Source organism: Mya arenaria, chromosome 7, assembly GCF_026914265.1.
Source record: "Mya arenaria isolate MELC-2E11 chromosome 7, ASM2691426v1".
NCBI classification, from domain to species: domain Eukaryota; kingdom Metazoa; phylum Mollusca; class Bivalvia; order Myida; family Myidae; genus Mya; species Mya arenaria.
In genome coordinates, this window is record NC_069128.1 from 11,416,516 (window position 1) to 11,433,422 (window position 16,907).

Genomic DNA, 16,907 nt, shown 5'->3' on the forward strand with positions numbered 1-16,907 from the left:
CATGATAACTTTATAGCGATCAGGTTATAGATGTCCGGTTTGGTTCATAAGAAAGTTATAGCTTATATTCCAGCAGTTAAATACCGTTGCTTATTTTTGCATGGTTATTATATTTGAAAGAAATTCCGTAGTGTAGTAACTGTTTCTAAGACAAAGTACCATAGCGTACTAATGCTGTTTTTAAAATTCACAATCCTTCTTATTTTTTTAATAAAAACGTACCACAAAATTGTGGAAAAAGTGCATTTTGCGGCTGTGGAACTGGACGTACCTACTATTTCGGTACGTTTCAGTCGTCTACAGTATTCCTACAGTAAAACAGTAGCGGTAACCAGCACCCTTGAAAAATTGGTCTGCATTAGGCGGTTACGGTAGCGCGTCGATGTACGGTAGCGGTTTTCGAAAGGATATATCTTAAATAAACTTCAGTTCTCTTAAGTATCTTATTCTGATATTTTTGAAAAGATTTATAATTTAGTTGAGGTGGAAATCGTAAAATCTTATATATTTTATTAGCTAATGAATGAAAAAAGATATGTACGTCGCAATGTGTTAGTCTTCGTAGCCTTCCGATTATGAAAGAGCAAGAACTTATCCGTTTCAGAAAATGTTGAAGACCCTTCTGTGCTGAAAGAAAACTCCAACGAAATATTTGCAAGTAAGACTCTCTTTTTAACTTACTAGAACAGACAATGTCATTAACAATGTAGTGTTTGTTATTTTTTTATTGATTTGGTGACATTATACGCACATAAATGTACCAACACGAAAACAGAAAGTATAAGGGAGTCTCAATCTTTATATTTATATTACATGTGCCTTTTACTACAATGCCACAATCTATTTGACCCTGTTAAAGTCGACTATGCTTATTGTAAACGATGAAAAACGATCAATTGAGATATCAGGTTTTTAAATCACGTTTGTATATCAAAATCGGGAAATGAAGCCTAATAATAATTGTTGTTACTGGGAGAACCTGTCATAAAAATTGTTAGTAGTAAGTTGATTTTTTTTGTGTCATTTTTTTGTAACAAGGCTATATATTTTTGTAAGTTAACTGAATAATGCAATGAAATTTGCAGGCAACGAAAAGTCTGTTTTTAAGTCGAAAACAATTTGAATTCATCAACAAAAACAACACATACATTTGTTTTGTTCGTATACTTCATACTATCCAGAGCACGTGTATAGTCAGCTAAATAAGCCAATTACTGGTAAAAACTAATTTCAGCAAAAAGATCAAGGCTTAGGCCAAAATTAAAATGGCGCTCTGGTTGACCATTAAATTAACCATAGTGAATAACTTTCATATGGTTGTGTTGCTCTTTGAACACCTCTGCTATATATCCACCGACAACTTACAGGGCCGAGCGAGACGCCTATTCGCGTCATGCTAATTGAACATTTTACATTCGAGAAAAGATACAGAAACGTTTAATTCTGCACTTTCCGTTTTTAAAATTCAACATTTTCTTCGTAAATGCTGATTTGGCCTTCATATCTCAATTCAAATCTATTATTCTGCAGAAGGGTCAGGGGCCATGCGTGCTGAGACTCAAACACCAAACATTTGGAAAAAGAAACCAGGAACAATGAGAAGTGGTAAGTAAAAGCGTTAAAAGATATGCTTTAATAAAACAAATGTAGAAGTAATATCTCCAATATAATGCAGTACATGTATCACTCTAAACAAGGTTGACGTGGACATGGATTTGTATAGTTTTTTGTGATGTTTTCTCGAATGAGTTGAACATATTAATACGTTCCTTTTGTCCATCAATCTATATTCTCCGCCTTCGAATCCCATACTGTTTATTTTTCTCTCTTTGACAAGTTGATTTCATCTTTAAATATATTTCAATGATTATCTGTTATGATAGTGTATTGAATACTGGTGATAGTTATTGTGTAAAAAATATTCCACATCAAGGTATTGTTAGAATAGGCTGGGTAGGACTAAGGGACATATTTTTGTTCTGCATTAAACCAAGCCAATGGGATAGGGATATTTAGCTCGACTATTCGAAGAATGAGTAGGGCTTTACTACTTGCCCCAGCGTTGGCCTCTGGCGAAAGTTTTAGGGCAAGTTAGGATTTTAACTTATAACTCTAATACCCTTCATTCAATTCACTTAATACTTCACGCAGTTTTTCAGGATTATCTCTTAATGAGGTTAGATAACTCCATATTATCATTTATACATATTAAGGCCTCTGATTGAATATGGAACTAGGTTAAAGTTTTAGGGCAGGTTGGATATTTATTAATTACTTCTTTATCCTTCATTCATTTGACTTAATACTTCACAGAGTTGTTCGGGACCATCACACAATGCGATTTCATACCTCCATGTTATCTTTAATACAAGTAATGGCCCCTGAATGACGAAGGAACTAAGATTAAAGTTTAAGGGCAGGTTAAAGTTTTAGGGCAAGTTGGGATTTAGATAAAAAAAACAAACTTCTATACCCTTCGTTTAATCGACTTAATACTTCGCAGAATTATTGACGACCATCTTACAATAAGGTTACATAACTCCATTTTAACCCTAAAAACTATGGCCCTTGATTGACATTTTCTTCTTTTTTTCTTTTGACAGACACATTTGTATATTCTTAGCCATGTTTCCACAAAAGGAAAACTATTTATTAGAATGACTTGTGTCAATGTTCGGGCAGGCTGGCTGGAGAGCAGCGTCAAAGTCATCTTGTGTATCTAATAATTTTAGCTAGGTTTGGCATACACAATGACCAGACTTGGTATATAGGAAAAGTTTATGGAGAACTTTCATGGGATTGCGTTTGAGTCCATTAGGATCATGGTCAAGGTCAGAGTTACTATTTATAGAAAAATTGGTAGTATAAAATAGCTCAAGTAAGGGTCGACATATTGCGACTAAACTTAGTATATTTGAATATTTTTCCAGGGACATTTCATGTTTTATGATTATGTTTTTGGCCCAAAAAGTCAAGGTCACTGTTGCTAAAAATGGAACAATGGTTAGTACCGAATAACTTATTTAATGGTTGAAAAAAAGTGACCAAACTTGGTATATAGGGCTGGTTTGTGGAGACCTTTCATTGCCTTTTGGCCCCTAGGGTCAAGGTCACTGTTACCAAAAATAGATTACTGGTTGGTACTAAATAACTTTAGTTATGGTTTAAATACTCTGACCAAACTGAATATGTAGGAACGAAGAGTTTATAAAAGACTTCTATGGGATTGTGTTTGGGGCCCCAGGAATCAAGGTCTCTGTTTAATAACAAAAATAGAAGAAAGCAGTTGAAAGTGAATCTCTTCTGCCAAACATTTAGAAACCCGGTTTTGCCACATCGGGGTTCTTGTTTGCTTTTTTATTTGATTGTTTTATTGCTTTTGACAGGCTGGCACATATTACACCATTGTTTTCACTTCTAAGACAAAGCGGCGTAGTCGAACTTAATGATAATGATTGCTAAAATACTTTGTTGTTTTATAAGTGTTTTTTTTTCAATGATAACTTAACTTGTCTGATTCATTGATTATTTCTTACATTTATTGTTATTCTTCTTTGTAAAAGAGACGCTCTCTCTTGCGGAAAATAGCCTACGTTACCATTAGTATTTTACCTTCAGAGATGTTTCTCAGCATCATCAATTGATGTAAGTGTGTTTGCATATTGTCATACATGGAGAACCAAGATCTTGAAATATGTCATAGTTTTGTCTGAAAAAAGAAATAAAGTTTTATATTGACTGACTTATACAATCAAATGAACCGTTCTTACTTTCCACTGGCAGTCTTTAATGATCACTTGAATGTGTATACCACGTGATAAATTACGTCTTACATGCTACGTCAGAAGGCAACATTTTGCTAAAAATAAACACCTAAATCAAAGATTATTTTTCTTATACTTCACCATTTTAAATGAAACATAGAGCAGTCTATACTGCTTAAAGAACCACGCCTTCGTTTCATTACTGGAGTTTGTTTAGGTGATTAGTTTCATCAAACACTTCGACAAACCTGTTTCCAAAATAATGTTTTTGACAGGGCTCGGTCAGACGGCCGAGAAAAGGTATGTTGAAGTGTTTTATAAACTCTCAATCAAACTCTGGTAAAGGAGCGAAGGCGGGGCTCCGTAAGCGGCGTAGACTGCAGTATGTTTCATTTAAAATGGTGAAGAAATAGGAAAGTTATCTTTGTTTAAAGTCTTCATTCGATGCAAAATATTGCCTTTCGACGTAGCATTTATGGCGCAATGGTATGCAAACTGTTTATGTTTGCTAGGATAAAAATTTGATGTACGGAAAACACTGTCGTAAGGCATAGTTTTATTATTTAAATGAACAAACATGTAATTGTACATTAAATGATATCATTATATATGTAACACTGACAATCCATTATTACTGTCTCTGCCCATAGGGTCATACATCGCCGATTTTAAATCACCACACGTAAAAAAAAGATATATTTTTGCTTGTCATCATAATACAGATTGTGTCTCGATTCTATCGCTAAATACCGTCGCGAAAAATGAAAGCAAAAGACCAGTCAAGTTTACAAAACTGTATACATAATAACGAGAACCTTCCACATATTAACGAGAACATGCCTGTGTGATAATCTAGGTCATCACTTTCTGTGTGTTTATCGGAAAACGAAAGTATGCATTTTTAAAATTATTTTTACACCTTTTGTGCAGGAAACGACCACGATTATGTTAATATCTCTTTCGAGGTTTGCATATTTTCTGCAAATATTGAACTCGCAATTCTTTGCAAGTGTCTTTAAATTCAACTCGCATTTTCAATTTTTTAAAGCTCAAAAATAACCGAACTATTTTAGAATATACTTTTATCTGTGTTCAATGGCTATCTTGAAATGATCACATAGATATAATATCATACAGTAATTGATAAATTATAATTTACATGTATTATTATAAAAGGTGAATGTTTTCTGATTCACGAAAATTGTAAATACAAATAAAATACACCACTCTGGTTTATCCTACTTTTGGCTAATAAAATAGGATAAACACACGTCATGTCGTTTATTTGAGAGTTCATTACTCTTAACATACTTTACAAGGCACGCCATCTTCTGAAGGTGACTGGGCTTATAATTTTGCTGCTGCGGACAGAGGCGCATGTTCAGTTGAGGGATTAGATAGTATGGGAGATTCCCGGAGCGTGAAGACATCTTATTTGCTTTCTTCAGGTGGGTTTTTCACAAATAATGAATAAAGAACGGAATTAAAGCTGTTCTCTCACAGATTCAAGGTTTCATGACATTCACGAAAATATTGGCTCTTTCCAAGACAAAAAAAAAGAAGAAAAAAAGCTGTGAGGGTGCAGCCTGAGCATATCTTGTATAGATAGTGTTGTGAAGAATGCACTTTCTTTAAAAGTAAGGTTTCAAAATATACCATGCACGTATTAATACACGTAAACGAAGTAATAAAAGTTTGATACTCGTTCATATAAACCCTTTTCGCGATATTGTGCTTTGCATAATTATGTACACCAATTAAAACCAATTTCAACGAGTCTACTGTGCAGGGTAATATGAATCAAGTTAACGGCATAGCAAAGCATCAAAGGAGGTTTTATGGTATTTAATAATTTTCAGTGGAAAAAACATTTGATTTGGACAATTACATCAAGTCTGAATATAAGTCGGATGAGCTCGGTTCTGCAACCCAAATTGAAATTGATGACATTGATGAAGACACTTTCAAGAAACATTCCGAACCTCCTCTTAATCAAGGTATATAGTTAATTGATACATACATCTTTTTATGTTTGTAAACTTATTTGTAACAAAATATTTTGGCGTAGTTTTTCATTTTTACACAAATTGAAAATTAAGACATTAAGTTTTATCTCAAAGTTGTAATGCTACTTCTCCCCAATGAGATGTTTATATTGTTAATATAGTCCATACCAATTTCAAATGTGAGTTATACCTAAGGGTTGCTTAGGAAAATGTCATGTAGGCAGCATTTTGTCCGACGTCGTCGTCTTCATCGAGTGCGGCTTCAAACTGTTATTATCATATATCCCTGATTCTTCAACTTATCTGGGTTTATTGGCATCAACTCTCGGCCTTTGTCCATAAACAGCAAAATCGCACTAATAACTCCAGTAACGGTCCTTGAGTTTGAAAACTTGACCTTATTTACTTTGCCACTTCTCTAACTCCAGTCTGAGTGAACCTTTTTATGGACATACTACCTCGACCAATTTTTGATAAAAAAACAAATGGCACTTTTAACACACACTTTTTCTTATTTATTTTTCAACGAATACGGCCGCAATGTCGTGTGCTGTTTTGATTTTTTTTTCTTTACAGATACGAACCAAGAGCCTCAATCAGACGACAAAAAGAAAAAGAAGAAACGAAAGAAGAATAAGAAGCCTTAACGATGTAACTGCTATGGCCTTCAGTTTGATATGTCCAGATTTCAACTTATGCAATAGAAATATCTCCTTTTCAATAGTTCTAATTCATTATTTGTAAATATTTTGTTGTCTTTTTCATTTGTTAAAATATATATATGATGCTTTGTACAAACTTTCGAGTTAAGGCTTCAAAGACTGATAACATGTATTTTTTTTCTTTTTCAATCTTACTAGTTTTTGTTTTATTTAGCTATTTGTGAGAGTTAATTACGATTTGTTCAAACACTCTTGACATGAACATACTAAAACCTACCGTAGAATTATTTTTTTTGGATTTTAAAGCATAAGCTGTACATTGATTATTCCCCTTTTCATTATAACTAGTTATTCATTTGTTTATGATTGTGAGTATGTTTTCAACTTGTAAAAATTGATGATGCCTTGTACTTTCAGTTAAAAAAATGCGTATTGATTATACCACTATTTCAATATAACTTGTTAGCTATTTAGTTGTTTATGAATGTGTTTATTTTGTTTACTTGTAAATAGCCATGATTCCCGATTTCAATTCATGAAATGCACATTCATTGATCCCCTTTTCAAAACTACTAGTTATTTAGTTGTTTATAAATATGAGTATATTTTTCATTTAAAAAAAAGATTATACCTTGTACGAAAACATCAACCTACAAAGAAGAAATACTCGTTCTATATTTTGTCATAAAATGCATATTGATTATTCCCCTTTTCAATATTACAAGATTATGATTTAGTTTTATTAGTTATTATTTGTAACTTGTAAATAGCGATGCTACTTTGTACGAAAAGTCTTGTCTTGAATATACTAGAACCTTCAAAGAAGAAAGAATATTTCAATATTTCAATTCATAAGATGCATAATTATTATTGCCCTTTTCAATATATCTAGTTTAACTAGTAATAGTTTTTATTTGCTTATGAATGTGTTTATATTTGTAACTTGTAAATAGCCATGAAGATAATAAAATGCATATCGATTATTTACTTTTAAAATATTACTAGGTAGTTATTTAGTTGTTTATGTATGTGTTTATATTTGTTACTTGTAAATAACCATGATGTCTGATTTCAATTCATAAGATGCATATTTATTATTCCTCTTTTCAACATTACGAGTTAGTTATTTAGTTGTTATGTATGTGTATATATTTGTTACTTGTAAATAGCCATGATTGGTTATTCCTCTTTTTAGATATTACTTGTTAGTTATTTTGTTATTTATTTATGTATTTATATTATTCACTTGTAAATAGCCACGATGCTTTGTAAGGAAATGCATGGCATGTACATATGAAGTATTTCTGTATACTATTTTGAGCCTTACATTGCAATTTTTAAAGGGCGAACGTTCACACGCCATTGCCTTGTTGATATATGTGACGTCATCTACGAAAATGAGTCATAAGGAGGCATTACTATCATTATCACCGAATTTGAAAAAGCGATTGGATAAAAAAATAAATCTTTCAACAATGTGTAAAATTTAAATTACAGATAATTTAAATTTTTTTTTTTTTTTAAATAGCATCAATTGTCTGCTTAGATTACACACTTTTTCCGAATTGTTAACGTTAATAATACAATGAAATCTACAGAGACAAGCCCAGTCGTCGAACATTAAAAAATAAACCCTGATTAGAGGCACAAGGCAATATTCCAAACGACAATGAACTAGAGACACAAACGTGTAAACGCCACAAACACAAATACCAACAACCACTTGTATCTGTGCAGGACTCATTTTCGCATACGACGTCACACATCCGCATACAAATATATTGACATGGCGTTAACTTATTGATTAGATGGATTGTGAACTTTTCACTATTTCACAAAATACCATTTACACATACATATTGTTCAATAACCATCTGTCCTTAGTTGATTTTCACCTATGTTCAAGTGTATATTACTTAGTTTATAATTCGATATGAACAACATTTTTACTGCTTGGTCAATTTATGCCCATTTACCCGAATTTGCCTTAAACATGACTTCCAATATGCTATCAATCGGACCAAGTAGGTACTTGTGAACTACTACATATTGGCAATGCTCATAATTGTTATCTTTAAAAAATTGTATGCAATTTACTTCGTAAAATATGATATTTTGTACACGAACATAGCTGAAATGTACAAACGTGTAAATTGAGTAACTTATAATGTGTATTTATATGTAGCTGTTTAGGAACGCGTGGTTACCCCACGGTATCCCTCTACATAAGTTTACCGATGTATGGATAAAGTGTATTATGCTTCCCCATCGGAGCCCATGTCTTATATGTATTTATATGTAGCTGTTTAGGAACGCGTGGTAACCCCACGGTATCCCTCTACATAAGTTTACCGATGTATGGATAAAGTGTATTATGCTCCCTCATCGGAGCCCATGTCTTATATGTATTAATATGTAGCTGTTTAGGAACGCGTGGTAACCCCACGGTATCCCTCTACATAAGTTTACCGATGTATGGATAAAGTGTAGTATGCTTCCTCATCGGAGCCCATGTCTTATATGTATTAATATGTAGCTGTTTAGGAACGCGTGGTAACCCCATGGTATCCCTCTACATAAGTGTACCGATGTATGGATAAAGTGTAGTATGCTTCCTCATCGGAGCCCATGTCTTATATGTATTAATATGTAGCTGTTTAGGAACGCGTGGTAACCCCACGGTATCCCTCTACATAAGTGTACCGATTTATTGATAAAGTGTAGTATGCTTCCTCATCGGAACCCATGTCTTATATGTATTAATATGTAGCTGTTTAGGAACGCGTGGTAACCCCATGGTATCCCTCTACATAAGTGTACCGATGTATGGATAAAGTGTATTATGGTACCTCATCGGAGCCCATGTCTTATATTTATTAATATGTAGCTGTTTAGGAACGCGTGGTAACCCCATGGTATCCCTCTACATAAGTGTACCGATTTATTGATAAAGTGTAGTATGCTTCCTCATCGGAGCCCATGTCTTATATGTATTAATATGTAGCTGTTTAGGAACGCGTGGTAACCCCATGGTATCCCTCTACATAAGTGTACCGATGTATGGATAAAGTGTATTATGGTACCTCATCGGAGCCCATGTCTTATATTTATTAATATGTAGCTGTTTAGGAACGCGTGGTAACCCCATGGTATCCCTCTACATAAGTGTACCGATGTATGGATTAAGTGTAGTATGCTTCCTCATCGGAGCCCATGTCTTATATGTATTAATATGTAGCTGTTTAGGAACGCGTGGTAACCCCATAGTATCCCTCTACATAAGTGTACCGATGTATGGATAAAGTGTATTATGGTACCTCATCGGAGCCCATGTCTTATATGTATTAATATGTAGCTGTTTAGGAACGCGTGGTAACCCCATGGTATCCCTCTACATAAGTGTACCGATGTATGGATAAAGTGTATTATGCTTCCTCATCGGAACCCATGTCTTATATGTATTAATATGTAGCTGTTTAGGAACGCGTGGTAACCCCACGGTATCCCTCTACATAAGTGTACCGATGTATGGATAAAGTGTAGTATGCTTCCTCATCGGAGCCCATGTCTTATATGTATTAATATGTAGCTGTTTAGGAACGCGTGGTAACCCCACGGTATCCCTCTACATAAGTGTACCGATTTATTGATAAAGTGTAGTATGCTTCCTCATCGGAACCCATGTCTTATATGTATTAATATGTAGCTGTTTAGGAACGCGTGGTAACCCCATGGTATCCCTCTACATAAGTGTACCGATGTATGGATAAAGTGTATTATGGTACCTCATCGGAGCCCATGTCTTATATTTATTAATATGTAGCTGTTTAGGAACGCGTGGTAACCCCATGGTATCCCTCTACATAAGTGTACCGATTTATTGATAAAGTGTAGTATGCTTCCTCATCGGAGCCCATGTCTTATATGTATTAATATGTAGCTGTTTAGGAACGCGTGGTAACCCCATGGTATCCCTCTACATAAGTGTACCGATGTATGGATAAAGTGTATTATGGTACCTCATCGGAGCCCATGTCTTATATTTATTAATATGTAGCTGTTTAGGAACGCGTGGTAACCCCATGGTATCCCTCTACATAAGTGTACCGATGTATGGATTAAGTGTAGTATGCTTCCTCATCGGAGCCCATGTCTTATATGTATTAATATGTAGCTGTTTAGGAACGCGTGGTAACCCCATAGTATCCCTCTACATAAGTGTACCGATGTATGGATAAAGTGTATTATGGTACCTCATCGGAGCCCATGTCTTATATGTATTAATATGTAGCTGTTTAGGAACGCGTGGTAACCCCATGGTATCCCTCTACATAAGTGTACCGATGTATGGATAAAGTGTATTATGCTTCCTCATCGGAACCCATGTCTTATATGTATTAATATGTAGCTGTTTAGGAACGCGTGGTAACCCCACGGTATCCCTCTACATAAGTGTACCGATTTATTGATAAAGTGTAGTATGCTTCCTCATCGGAACCCATGTCTTATATGTATTAATATGTAGCTGTTTAGGAACGCGTGGTAACCCCATGGTATCCCTCTACATAAGTGTACCGATGTATGGATAAAGTGTATTATGCTTCCTCATCGGAGCCCATGTCTTATATGTATTAATATGTAGCTGTTTAGGAACGCGTGGTAACCCCACGGTATCCCTCTACATAAGTGTACCGATGTATGGATAAAGTGTATTATGGTACCTCATCGGAGCCCATGTCTTATATGTATTAATATGTAGCTGTTTAGGAACGCGTGGTAACCCCATGGTATCCCTCTACATAAGTGTACCGATGTATGGATAAAGTGTATTATGCTTCCTCATCGGAACCCATGTCTTATATGTATTAATATGTAGCTGTTTAGGAACGCGTGGTAACCCCATGGTATCCCTCTACATAAGTTAACCGATTTATTAATAAAGTGTTTAATGCTTCCTCATCGGAGCCCATGTCTTATATTTATTAATATGTAGCTGTTTAGGAACGCGTGGTAACCCCACGGTATCCCTCTACATAAGTTTACCGATGAATGGATTAAGTGTAGTATGATTCCTCATCGGCCTCATGTACATGTATTAGTTGTATTATGATGTAGTTGTTTTGGAACGCGTGGAGATCCTAGAGGAATCCATCTACATGTAACTGTGTAATGTGTTAATTGAATTTTGGCCTATTTGTTTCGAAAGTTAATATCTGTTATTTACAAATTGTTATGCATGTGATTTACATATTCTTGTATATGAACTTGATATTATATCTGTATTTCGCAAAAAAGCTATTACTGCAATTTGTATAGCTTTTTATGTCTGCACGTTTTTTTAAAATGTACCTTTACCCATCCGTCAGTGATTCAAGCTTGTATTGTTAAAGTTATAATAAGTTGAAATAAGTGACGTCAAAATATGTACGGAAACACACATTTTTGGCAAACGCATAGAAATTTCTTTTCTTTATAAAGTTTTATTTGACAGTTATGTATTCGTTTTAAGTTAAAAATATCTGCTTTTGTAACAGTATCGTACCAAAAAGACACGATCAACAGAAATTGAAAATAAAATTGATATAACGACGTTATCTTGACGCACTTTTCTAAATATTCAAACATGCTCAGCGACTATACGTGTACGATAAAGTGAACCCTTTTTGACTGAATGTTAAAGTGATACTTGTATTCAAATTCAATACATAAACATGTATGACAAACATAAATTTTGTGTGAAAAACCTTTAACTTCTTACTAAATTAAGCATTTATGGAAAATGTTAATAACTGACAACAAGTTTGTAACCGTGTATTTAATACCCGAAAACGCAAAATATTAAATGAATGGTGAGTGCTAGATTTACTGTGATTTACTATCGTCTCATAAGGTAGAAATACCGTGTTTTCTGCACCTTTCTTTCAAATTAAACTCTGTATCCTTCATAAGCACCATTGTTTTCGACATTTATTCATCCTTTTTGATATATTAAAACAATTGCACTAATTGTAATAAATCTTATTTGGGAGTAAGGGTGCACCTTCCCATCAATGTAGGCTCAATGTGTTTAGGCTTGTTTTATAACATAGTCGAGCTATCATTATATGAGCCTCATCGCGCGATTTTGGGCCTTCGGTCATATATTTGCTATTATAATGTTTTAAGATATTTGAACTGAAACATATTTCAGAAAGAAGTTCTGAAATTTTCATGACGATATATCTTAAATTGTGTAAGATACGTGTTTACAAGTATTGAGCTGACCATGTATTGAGAGTTTTGAATATTAAATTTGACGTCATGCATATGACGTCGTTACGAAAGCACATTATTCAACTGACGTGCAAATTTAACGTATCAATATTACAACTAGTTTATATTTAAATCATTTTGTTAACACGGAATCTAAAGGAACATGAATTAAGATCAAAATGGTGAATCATTTTTGTATTTTTTATACATTTGTTCGTTTTAAAAACAGACTATTAATGCAGTCAAAATATGTCGGGACCAAATCCATGGTTGCTATGGAAACATGAGTAAACAAATGGTCATAAATTGTCGAGAAAATGATGCACCAATGACAAACCTCTAAAAGAAAAAAGTTTGGAAGAAATTGATATACAAAGAAAAATAACTATTTTCGGCATTTTTTATTAATGATTATTTCATTCAATGCGGCTCATATGTTGTCGTTGTTTGTTTTGTTCTGCTGGTTATGTATGGAATATATAATGTATTATTGTTAAAGTATGCAAACTACTCCCAACTGACCTAATTGTCATAAGTTTTCATATAACCATGGACAATACCCATCATGTTCAGCTATAAATGGAAATTATTTGTTTATATATTCTATGAATTGGTAAATGTAATATCTGCATGTCATCTTAATGATACTTGAACTTCTTTGTAATAATATTGAAGGTGAATGTTACCAATTAACTGCCATTTTCCCTGGGCAGATGTTTACAATATTACATTTGTATTTGTAATGTGTGCTAGGTATTTGTATGTTCGCCTTTTGCATTTTATAATCGTCTATACAATAAAGCTTGATGTTCTTGATTGTTGTTGTTGTGGTTGGAATGTGAAGGTCCTTTATGTTCAAAAAGAAATTTTGATTTAAAACAAGATACCTGATCATATGGTAGGCCACACTAAATTGATGTCTAGTTCGTCGGATTTTTTTCCGAGAGCGAGCGAAAAATATAATTACTTTGTTTTCGTTTTTCTTCTTAATTGGAGCGAGCGACAAGCAACCTGGTAAAACTATTTTTGTACCTTAACATGGTACAATGCCGCATAAACATAAAAAAGAAATATATGTTCAATGTCATAACTGAATAAAAACTGACTTCTGGCGTAAATGAAGGAAACATGTAATGAAATGAATGTCTGAGATTTTATGGTTACATATACACCAGGCAAAGATCAATCCCAACAGCTCCCGGCTAAGCTTGTAAAGCTAATGTAATCTTAGATGTTAAGCTATTAAAGCAAGCCAATATGTTTGTACCCCGGACTATGATAATGAACAATATAGATTGGTATTTATATAACTCGTGTACATGTGCATTTTGTTCAATCTCACCAATAATTCACAATTGAATGCAGTATAATAAATGCTGACTTGCTTCACTCAACGTAACATTAATTGACATTTTAGAATCAAAGCATTGTAATTAAATCATCCACTTTTGTCGAATTTTATCGAACATCATCCAAATCAATGCATTTCCAAGAAATCTGCCTTCAAAAATCAAGAAATTAGTCAAACAAAAAATAAACTTTAGAAATACAATCATCTGAAATTAAAGTATTTTAGTCTAAAATCCAACAGATTTAAATGAATTTCATAAACATTAAGAGACTCAAGGAAAAATCAGGAGACTTGGCATGCATGATCTGCACATAGTAAGTCACAGCTACACAATTTATATCATTGTAAGTCTGTAAAATGTTAATCTGTAATCACCAAACACGTATTAAAGTAAGGGGACCTGATTTTCCAAAAAAAAAATACTGTATCATGCTACTCATTATAATCCTATTCAACATCAAAACTTAATCATTGACTAGAGACTCATTACTAGAACCATTGTACACAATCTGAATTCAACAGTGTATGATATGCTCACAAATGTAAAACATTCTATTTACAAATGACTTAAAATAAGAAAATACAATAATTATTCAATCAACTTTTAAAAAATCTTAACCTTAATACCGTTGTTCACTGCCCATCTCTCACTTCAGGCAAATACCCTATTTACTTTTGCATTAATTTCTGAGACTGTTTTTTAATCAACGCAATGATTTTCACTGTATCACACAATTAAGAATGGCAAGAAAAAACAAAACACTTCGGCCGTTAAGTTAAACTGTTGTGTTACTTTTGATAAATCTTAACATTTTTTTTGCAACACGGCCATTTTCATGGCACGATTTACATAGCGGACACACTTAAAGATCTCTGTGTACAAATCTTGACTGGAGACATGATTGTCATCAAGAAATTTATCTTCAGTTCCATAATACCGAACATACTGGTGGTAAATGCTGAAACCTGAACTGTAATACCTATAGTTTAAATCATCCGCCATCGACATCTTCATGCCACGTTAAACCATCAATCGTCATTTGCCTTATACGAGTTCTGGAATATTGTTACTGCGGTCAGAGATTTAGGCGTATAATTTAAATTTGTAAGAGTGTTAGCTTTTGTGAATATGTATATAAATTTATTATCGTTAGTAGTTTGTACGGCAACCTTTGCCTGTCTGCTCCCCACCTTCCAAGGATTTGTGCATGCAATAGCAAGTTTTCTGGTCACATTCGATCGACAGAAGTTCGGTTAATAGGTTACAAATACAAAACATTGTGAAAAACTGCGCCCTCTGTTCGATACGACGGGAAAATGCCCGCTCCGTAAAATAAGTTTTATTTACATTTTTAATGATTCGCGCGAAAGTCAAATTGGAATAAAATTTGATTTTTAAAAAAAACATCATGCGGGAAATCCGATGACCTAGAAATCAATTTGGTATAGCCTAATGCACATTTGAAACACCTCAAATAACTTCAATAGTAATACAATCATACATTTAAGAAAGAGACACAAATCACACAATCACGACTTTCGCTTCTTCTTTATGAGTTAATAAATGTCTGTCCGCGCCCTATAATGCCTGCATTATGGCTTGACCCCGTCACATCCCCCAGCGTAACTTAAAGTAAGTAAAATGACACTGCATAGATATAAAAAGCGAGCCGGACATCACCAAAATATCACATGATCATTACACATGTTTGAGGAGTCTATGATTAGAGGGCGAAATGTACTACCAAACACTATAACTCGTTTAAGGGTTGTTAGTATTTATTTTCCGAAATAATGGTAATAAAGTCGAACAAGTAGATTTAGCTTGGCAAATTCAAACTTATATCCTTTAACTATAACATACAGTTGTGTGCAACTTCAATTGAGACGTGCGGGGAACCGTAAACAACATATATCAGTTGGCTAATTTGAGTCAAAAATATTTATTCTCTGCACATCTTTCAACATTGACAGACTATACTTGGATAATTTAGATATCGTACAAATTCCCTCAAAAGTTCTCAACATTGAATACGTAATGTCGTCACTTCATATTTGTTTCGGCTACATATTAACAAGTTAATAAGAAAAAGTAAAAAATCTAAGAGGGCTATTTAAAATTTCAATTTTCGCTGGCATTTGCACGATACACCCTTTAGAAATAAAATAAAATGTTTAAAACATACAAATTAAAAAGTCCGAACCAAAATCATTTTTGAGCCATGAATGAAAACTTTTCAATCTCTAGATCGCAAATATTTAAAATACGTATATAGTCGTATAACTCAATAATGGAACTGCATTAATATATGAGGCGAGCCGGTGTAATATTAAATTTTGACACCGTTGAAAACGACCCGACCGTTAATTAATGACCCTTCGTGACAAGAAAAAAAAAGAGACCAATATTGAATATCAGTCCAACAGTAGACAGGTCAATTTTCAATTTATAAAGTCGATGATTTTTTTTTATTCAATGTAATATTGTTCAGAAAAAAGATAGTCACACGCTAAAAACACTTTAAAAAAAAACAACAAAAACAGTTGTACCCCCCCCCCCCCCCCCCCTGCCGAAGGCGGTTCCGTCTGTTCGTTCCATCCACAATTTCGTGCAAGCAACAAGGCGGACAGAGATCCAATACGTGTTTTAAAACACCATTTAGTTTAACGGCAAACCATATGCAAACGACCGTCTGCGGTGTCATAGTTTTGATAATCTCATTCTGAAATAATGGCTACATGCAGCGAAAGGCGCCACCATGTTGTTGAAACTGTACACAAAATCATGTGTTTGATTCTTCAAGTAAAACTTTCGAAACAGGTTTCCAAACCGGCACCGAAAACCCTTGAAACCAAAATTAAAAGTAGTTTG

The 16,907-nt window shown here is 33.9% G+C and overlaps 1 protein-coding gene across 4 annotated transcripts in view; it reads left to right on the forward strand.

The window, feature by feature from the left end:
• LOC128240280 (sterile alpha motif domain-containing protein 9-like) overlaps window positions 1–13,500 on the forward strand; it is a 58,443-nt gene extending 44,943 nt beyond the window's left edge. For 2 of the 4 annotated variants that reach the window (XM_052956843.1, XM_052956847.1), the window contains 5 exons: window positions 605–658; window positions 1,531–1,605; window positions 5,084–5,212; window positions 5,624–5,761; window positions 6,347–13,500. In XM_052956843.1, coding sequence (XP_052812803.1) covers window positions 605–658; window positions 1,531–1,605; window positions 5,084–5,212; window positions 5,624–5,761; window positions 6,347–6,417 — 467 coding nt within the window. In that variant the 3' untranslated portion in view covers window positions 6,418–13,500. Of the gene's footprint in view, window positions 1–604; window positions 659–1,530; window positions 1,606–5,083; window positions 5,254–5,623; window positions 5,762–6,346 lie in introns of those variants that run through there. The other 2 variants (XM_052956844.1, XM_052956846.1) reach the window with 2 other exon arrangements.
• Window positions 13,501–16,907: the final 3,407 nt, after the last annotated feature.